The sequence below is a fragment of the Psammomys obesus genome, unplaced genomic scaffold (genome assembly GCF_907164565.1).
Source record: "Psammomys obesus unplaced genomic scaffold, mPsaObe1.curated_primary_1811, whole genome shotgun sequence".
NCBI lineage: Eukaryota > Metazoa > Chordata > Mammalia > Rodentia > Muridae > Psammomys > Psammomys obesus.
This window is the reverse complement of record NW_026592732.1, coordinates 11,246,866-11,255,217: the sequence shown is the minus strand read 5'-3', so window position 1 is coordinate 11,255,217 and position 8,352 is coordinate 11,246,866. Positions and strand designations below refer to the sequence as shown.

At 50.6% G+C, this 8,352-nt stretch overlaps 1 protein-coding gene across 1 annotated transcript; it reads left to right on the top strand.

Annotated features, from left to right (window-relative positions):
- The first annotated feature begins 5,054 nt into the window (after positions 1-5,054).
- Izumo1r (IZUMO1 receptor, JUNO) lies at positions 5,055-7,539 on the top strand. The gene is made up of 4 exons (XM_055615459.1): positions 5,055-5,192; positions 5,980-6,168; positions 6,881-7,016; positions 7,151-7,539. The coding sequence occupies exons 1-4, from the start codon at positions 5,055-5,057 to the stop codon at positions 7,537-7,539; spliced, it is 852 nt and encodes a 283-aa protein (XP_055471434.1).
- The last annotated feature ends 813 nt before the right edge of the window (positions 7,540-8,352 follow it).

Genomic DNA, 8,352 nt, shown 5'->3' with positions numbered 1-8,352 from the left:
TTAACACCCAGACATCTCAGCCACCGACTGAGAATGAGTGTGTGCGGGCGGGCGGGCAGGCAAGGGAGAAAAATTACAAGAGATGGGAGGAGGAGAAAGGGGAGAGGAAGGGGTGGTGGTGGTGAGATGAGAGCAGTCTCCAGTGAATTGGAGTGGAAAGGGAGAGAGAAGAATGAGAACAGAGAGGAAGGGAAGGAAAAGGGAGTGAAAAGCAAGAGGGAAGACAGAGGAAAGAGGCTGGGCGCAGCTCAGTGGTGGTACACATGCCAGGCTCTCAGTTCAATCCTTTATCAAAAAATGTTTATTTTTAAGTGAATAAGTTGTCTTGTGGTTTGAATTAAATAAGAAAAAGGGAGGGAGGATGGGAGAAGACAGGAGAGATACTTTAAAAGATGGAAGAAAGATGCCTGGAATTAGGATGATAGGAAAGAAAGGGAGAGAGGAAGGAAGGGAGAGAGAGTAGAAGGAAGGTAGCCTAGGACATATTAAAGTAGGGAACTGTCTGGATCAATGTTGCTGTTTTCTAAAGAAACGTCATTGTGAACCATCCACTCTGGGTCAGGCTTGAGTGTACTTGAACAGTGTACAGTAGAGAGGTAGGAGACTGTGATGGGTGCCCGTGGGCCAGAAGGCAGGTGTGAGAACAAGGCTATAGCAGGAGACATCATACCAAGGGAGCATCTCCCCAAACCACAGAGACTGTGGAGCTTCCCTGGCCAGCAGGGCAAGCTTTTTCTTCCAGGAGCCAGAACAAGAGCAAGTCTCCAGACACGGAGATTGAGAGGGCTATGAGAGAGTGAGCCTAACCAAGGAGACACTTTTGGGGAGCAGAGCTCCCAAATTGAGATTTAGAATAGTCAAATATTCTGGAGTATAGGCAAAAGAAAGGACCCAGGGCTGGTGGGATAGCTCAGAGGATAAACCGTTTGCCATGAAACCTAAGGAAAGGTGGAAGGAGAAAACCGACTTTATAAAGTTGTCCTCCGGCCTGGATACACATCAGATGGCACATATTCCCACAGCCATCCACATCACACACACACACACAAACACAATAATAAATTTAACTGTTTTTATAAAAGAACATGGACCATGGGTTAGAAAAGAGAAATAACTTGGGACTAGATTAGGACCCACGAGGGGCTGGAAACATGGCTCAGTGTTTAAGAGCACTGGCTGCTCTTCCAGAAGACCTGGGTTCAGTTCCTGACATCCACAGGGCAGCTCACAATATCTCCTGTTCCAGGAGATCTGACACCCTCATACAGGCATATATGTGGTCAAAGCACTCTTGAACCATGAGGATTTATCTTAATGTATAAAAAGATTTTAAATATGAGACTGCAGCAACCATCTTTCTGTTTTAAAAGGATCATTCTGCATTCTAGAAATGCAACAGATATTGGACTCTGGTTAATGATGTACTTGGAAGTACACGGATTCCCTGCTTTAAGAAGCTCACGGGACAGATCCCTCAAGAAAGAGATGGATGGTTGGCTCAAAATAGCACCCTTCCCCACAAAAATGAAAATGGAATGTGTAAAATCCAAGTGGTAAATGAGTACGCCCTATAAAATTTTCTCGACACTCCTTATGTTCGGAAGATTTTATAATAAAGCCCGGGGGAGGAGGGGTTATCACCTTAGCTGTTGTGTGGATATTGCCTTGGAGGGAACCAGGAAGGCACACTGGAGTATCTGAGCATGACCCCAGCTGCAGGGAAAAGGCGAGGTACCCATGAGGTGGACTTAGCACCTCAGCTAAGGATGGACAAAATGAGAGTGAGTGTCGCCCTGCTCCTCTCCTGAGCTACAAGCTTGTAAAAGAGCTTTAATTATTTAGGGGGTGAGGTGGATGCCTCAGAGCAAGAACCCTGAGTTTCCCAACGGGCCTTGCCGCTGGCCTCTGACTTCAGTCTCCGAGCTTTTGTTGTTGTTGTTGTTGTTGTTGTTGTCTTATCTTCAAACTCACTGCTTGGAATGACCTGATAAATGGCGGGCAGACAGGACAGCCATCACCATTCAGCATCACTTGTGACACCAAAAAAGACATCAGGTCACTGCATCACCTGTCCTCCCTCCCTACATCCTTCAGAAAAACCCTGCACCTCTTCTTCTGGCCATTTAATGGTTCTGTTGTTGTTTTCAGCTGCTTCAAGTGGCCCAATCCACAGCCAGCCCTGATTTATCAGCCTTCAGTCAGAAAAAAGATTTCTCTGGAAGGCTCCGCCACAATAAGGCAAAATGAGCTCTGCTCAAGGGCTTCAAACTGCTTCTCTAGGGACAGATGCCTGGCCTGATGGCTCTCTCAAAGGCAGCCTCTGCAATTGCTTCTCCCTCCCTCCACCTGCACCCATGCTGGCTATAATTTTGACTCATTTCCTACAGCTTTGTCCTGAATGTGGCTAACAAGTTCCTCATTCCCCCTCTCCCAGTCTTGTGGAGGACATTTTTCCATTTCAGTAATGACTTGTGTGACTCATTTCTGGATTCTTGCTCTTGCTACATCCACAGCCATTTCAAACTTAACGGTCGACTCCGTATCTCTTACTTGTCAAGGCTTGCTGCTCTCTGGGTGTCTATAAAGAACAAGACATGAGTACCTGTCTCTACTGTCCCTGTGGACACCGATACAAAAAGACTCAGATGGCAGACATGCCTTTCCGTTTGGTGTCTGACTTCAGAAAGAGGCTCTCAGCTCTTCTTTGTACGTGGAAGTCGGGCTGGTAACCACCACTGCCCGTTCCCCTCCCCACTCCCCCAGGTCAGCACATGCCCCCCCCCACTGTGGTAGTTAACTTAAAAAAAAAAAGAAGAAGAAGACTTGAGACCTGGACAGTTCCTACCCCTCAGTCCCCTCACCTGATCCATTAACTATGGAGTCAGCAAGCCTAGTCCAAATCCCAGTTCTATCAAATCTCTGTCTGAGCCTCAGTTTCCCCTACATCTAAAAGAGAGCCCTCATTTGGGGGATTCTTGCAGGCAGTAAGTCAGGCTGTGTGCCAGTGCCTTAGCCTCCAGCCCCATGACTGGTCCTTGCGGATGCTCAGTCCTCAGTACCCACGTGTGGAAAACGCCATTTTCCCTGCACTCCATCAAGGTGCTTTGTATATTGACAGGCAGCTGAACATCATGGGCTGTGTTTTGTCTTTCTCAGTGGAAAACACAAGGCGTGTTTTGTTTCGTTTTTCATAAAATTTCAGTGAGTGCGGTTGCTTCTCCTTTGGAGACGGAACATAAAAAAACAAGCAGAGATATTGTGGGCAGCACCTCCAGCAGGACCTTCAGAGAGGAGGTCAGATCAGGCAGATCAGCTGCCTCTGCCGGGTGCTGAGGGGGCGGCTTCTGTTTCAGCTTTGATTGTTGCTTCAATCCTTGGCTCTCCAAGACTCCACCTGTTTTCTGCACCTGTGTGCGCTGCGGGGGTGGGGGAAGGTCCTGATGCTGTGGGTGGATCTGTTACTCAGGGCACCAGGGGGCTGAGCGGAGGAAGGGAGGGTTGAAACGGAACACTGGGGAGGAAGAGAGCTTCCGAGAACCAAAGACGAAGAATGGACGCTGATTAAGACGTCCCTGTGCCAAGATCTTTTCGTGACCCCTCTTTCCCCAGCAGTCCCTGTCAACAGCTCTCATTGCCCAGCGGCAAACTGAGACAATCGTAGTCCCAAATCGTCACAGGTTAGAGGCACTGCTGAGAACTGAACTTGCCACCGGCTGCAGGGATCTCTGGTGCAGCAAGGTCTCGTTTCTCTACAAGACCAACTCTTGGATGCTTGGAGGCTGCTCAGCTCCGACTCCTTGCTGCTCTGCAGCTGCATCCCATACAAACTGAAGGGTGATAAAAGGGCAGGGGGTGGAGCGGCCTCAGCCTGCTCATCTCTGTGGGCTTCCCTCTTACACCACCCGCCAACACACACACACACACACACACACACACACACACACACACACACACACACCCGGAAGGAGCAACAGGAGGGCCCCAGCTTAAGAGTAAGTCTGAAGACAATGCCCAAAGGGCTGGTATCTTTCCTCTATCTTCCTGCTTTTTGAGAACATTTTGCTCTTTGTGCAGAGTTGGAGCTATCTCTGTGGGGAGAATGGGTTTAGACTTTAGAATGGGTCCTGCAGGAGAGTCTGGGACTCCAATCTGAAGATGGCTGAGGTCCTCAGCTCAGGCTAGAGTGCCAACATGTAAGACAGGCTCTCACCAGGCCTAGGGGATGGAGAAGCTGCAATGTCCTGGGCAATGAAGACTCCTTCACTTTAGCAGAGGAGCATCTCTCTGTCCATCTTCCACATCCTCTGCCCATTGCCAGTACATCCCAAGAGAGAACTGGAAATGTGCTGGCAGACACTAAGGTACAGGCTTAAAAATGGAAGCTTCCTTGCATCCTCATGCCTGGATGTGCTCCCAGCCCTGAGGGGCCAGCAGGGTTCTTAGCATTGGCTGTCCCAGCCCGAGACTTAAGGATGATTTTGAGATAGACTGGGATTGGTTGAAGTGAGCTAAGGAAAGTACTCTGGTTGGAAGGACAGAATGGGAATGAGCTACTCTGAGGAGCCATGGGCTCTGCCTAGAGAATGGAACTAGGGTTGGCACTTGATGGCCACAAGGAGAAGCTGGCACAATTTCCAGTAACCAGTGTTACTTGGCCAAGAGGCTAGGTGTGGGTTGGGACCAAGGTTCTAAACTCCCAAATCATACATCACTGAGTTAGCAAAACTGCATCTAAGTGTAGAATCACTTGGAACCATTCCCCACCTGCCTCCTCTTTAGAGCTGTTTGCTTTTTTCCCCTTTCCCCCTGTTGATCGGTTTGATTTCTACATCTCTGCAATGGTTTGCGTTGGGGCGTCAGACCCAAGTATTATTTTACCTGCCTTGACATTCCATGTTGCTGCTCTACACAAAAGGTTCCAGGAGCAGCCAGAGTGTTTCAACAATCTAGGGGAGCCTCGGAACCCCTACTCCGTCTTCAGTGCCTGGTGGTTGGAGGGAGTGGGGTGCATCTTACCTTCCTGGTTTATCACAGGCTCCTCTCTGCGGAAGGTCATGGCACTATGGTGGCAGATGCTCTTGGGGTTGTGGACAGTCATGCCCGCAGTGGCAGAGGACAGGCTGGTCAACGTCTGCATGAATGCCAAGCACCACAAGCGAGAGCCTGGCCCAGAAGACAAGCTTTACTTAGAGGTACAGAGACCGGAGCTGGACCAGGGGCTGAGGAGGCTTCTTAGACTTATTAGAGAAGGCTGGGTGCAGTGGCACATGCCTGTAATCCCAACACTCTGGGAGTTCGAGGCCAGCCTGGTCTACAAAGTGAATCCAGGACAGCCAGAGCTATTACACTGAGAAACCCTGACTCAAAAACCAAAGAGAGAGGGAGAGAGAATTATTAGAGAAGGAATACAGGCAAATGGTCTCTGCACGCATTAGCCATAACCATTTAGTTTGGGGGTCATCCAGGGTTTTGCCCCTGAGCTGCTCTGGCCACTTGGGAACAGGTAGTTTTCATCCCACAGGCTCTGTTGGCTAACTAATTCTGTTGGTCAGTCCAAGTCTTCCTGCCAGCATGCACTGGCGAGACATAGGCCTTAATTTGTTTCCTTGTCAGTCTCCTTAAGGCCATTACAGAGCGGGGGGGGGGGGGGGGGGGGGGGGCAGGCAGGGAGGACAGTCCAACTACAAGTCCCTCCGACCCATCGTGATAATCCAGGTTCCTGAATCTTTTGTGGACCTCTTTCTATTTGCTTTCCTGGATTTATATCCTCCCTGGAGCTGGCATCAGGAAGCTCTGCAGGAAGACAGGGGAGGGAGGTCAGTGGCCAGGAGTAGCCCACTCTTCAGGTCCATATTGACAGATGCCAGAGTCCCTCCTCTACAGAGGACCTCAAGGTGTCCCCTCTCCGGACACCCTTCTGCCCAAGACGCTCAGCCCCAGCCTCTTACCCCTGCCTGTTGCTGCTCCCTCCACCTTCAGTGCCTGCCCTGGAAGGACAATGCCTGCTGCACACTGGCCACAAGCTGGGAAGCCCACCTTGACGAGTCCTTGCTCCTTAACTTCAGCATGATTCACTGTGGACTGCTGACCCCCGTCTGTCATAAGCACTTCATCCGGGCCATCTGCTTCCACGAGTGTTCCCCGAACCTGGGGCCTTGGATCCAACCGGTGAGGAGACAGGAGGCAGACCCATGTACCACCTTCCATTCAGTCCTAGGCTGGCTTCTCCAAGAGGCGAGTAGGAACAGGAGAGGCCGTCCCTCTAAAGATAAGAGGCCTCTGCGAGGGAAGGGGCTGGAGGGAGCCGCCTCTGTCCCTGAAGAACAGCATGGGGACACTGTCTGATGGGGGCAGTAGGATGAGGCTGGGTGAAATGAGATGAGTCTGAGTGTGAGTGCCATTTCCTGTTCTTACCTAACTGTATAGTCTGGGCCCAATAGCCACCCTGCCTCTTGGTTCTCATGTATCCATTGACAGTGGTGGTGATGGTGGTGGTGGTGGTGGTGGTGGTGATGAGCTGCCTAGGACTGACAGATGCCTCAGTCAGTAAAGTGCTTATCACACAAGCATGAGGACCTGAGTTCAGGTGAGGAGGTGTGCAGGTGTAACCCCAGCACTGCAGAGGCAGAGACAGGCGGGTCGCCGGAGCTTGCTAGCCAGCCAGCCTCGCCTGCCTGGTGAGCTGTAGGCTGGCGAGTCTGTCTCTAAACCAGTGCCTGAAGAACAACACTTGAGGTCACCCTCTACCCCCCCCCAGCCCCCATAGGCACACATACACATTCACTTGCACTTACAGAATGTGCACACGCAGAAAAGAAATAATGCTTACAGACTTTGTAAAGGATTCGGCCTCTGCCCCTCTTTCTCTCCCTGTACCCAGGTGGCCCCGAACAGTCAGGAAGAGCGGGTTTGGGGTGCGCCACTCTGCTGGGAGGATTGTGAAGAATGGTGGAAAGACTGTCAGTCATCTTACACTTGTAAATCCAACTGGCTCGACGGTTGGGACTGGAGTCGGGGTGAGTGGACCGACTGGGTCCTTGGGGGTCCTCAACCTGGGCGAGGATGAAAACCTCCCTATATCCCCCATGATGATGGGGACTCAGAAGGGAACGGACAATGGGAAGTTACAAGCCATCCTCAATCCCCACAGGGAAGAACCGCTGCCCAGAACAGGCACCCTGCCGCCCTTTCCCAGATTACTTCCCCACCCCCACTGACCTGTGTGAGAAGATATGGAGCAGCACATTCAGGGCCAGTCCTGAGCGCAGGAATAGTGGACGGTGTCTGCAGAAGTGGTTCGAGCCCACCCAGGGCAACCCCAACACGGAAGTGGCCCTTCACTTTGCCAGCTCTGCCTCAGCCCAGGGGCTTTCTTACACCCTCACAGCCCTCTGTGCCTTTTTTTCCACTTCTGAGGGGCTCCTTCTCCTACCCACAATCCTTCTGGGCCATGGCCATCTCTTTCCTCTGACTATTCAGGTTGGGTGCAGGCTGGTGCCTGAACATCCCATTGCCACCCCAGGTCTCCTCCACTGCTAGGCTCTACCTCCACTGGCCTGGCTGGCAGCTGGTACCCAGAAGTCTAAGGGGTCTTATTTCTGCTGCTTTTAGAGCATTACTACAGGACTCCAAGCACTTCTTCTCCTGCCACATCCATCTCTTTTTGTGACAGAGACAATGTTGACAGCCAAGTGACATGTCCTATCAATAAAACCTTCAATAAACCAGCAAGGAAACTCTCCTCTCTGTGTGTCACTCTGCTCTGGTCCCATGGGTACCAATCCAAGATGTATAAAGAGAGAGCTGATTAGTCCTCAGTAAGATTTTAATGATTTTTCTTGATTACTAAGGGGAGGTGAGAATTGCTAACATTTATTGGTCATTTGGAATGTTTCTCTCTTACACACTGTGTGTGTGTGTGTGTGTGTCTGTTCCTTTTCTCCCTCTCTACCTCTCCCATTTTTTGAGGAAGATTCTCATGTATCCCAGGTTTAAGGAGGACCTTAAACTTCTGGTTGTCTTGCCTGCACCTTCCAGTTGTGAGGATTACACACATGCCACCACCTTTGGTATCATGCTGTGCTCAGGAGCCAGCACGCTGGGCCAGCACTCTAACAACTAAGCCATATCCCAGCCTCTCTTCCTCTTATTCCACAGTCATGACGGGCTGGTCTTGAGTTTTTGGCTCTTGACTTCTAAGCTGGATTTTCTGCTTTCTAATATTGTTTTTCCCCCCAGTATTGAGGGGTTTGAAACTAGAGTCTTAGGCTTGCTAAGCACATGCTCTACCGCTGAGCTAAATCTCCAACCTCACGGCCTTTCCACTTGCTTTGTAATTCTTGACAATTCTTT

Bases quoted from the DNA above. Each gene is read 5' to 3' on its own strand.
- Izumo1r (XM_055615459.1), top strand. From the start codon at position 5,055: ATGGCACTATGGTGGCAGATGCTCTTGGGGTTGTGGACAGTCATGCCC. The intron at 5,193-5,979 runs GTACAGAGACCG...CTCCACCTTCAG, and splicing joins AAGACAAGCTTTACTTAGAG to TGCCTGCCCTGGAAGGACAA. The intron at 6,169-6,880 runs GTGAGGAGACAG...CCCTGTACCCAG, and splicing joins TGGGGCCTTGGATCCAACCG to GTGGCCCCGAACAGTCAGGA.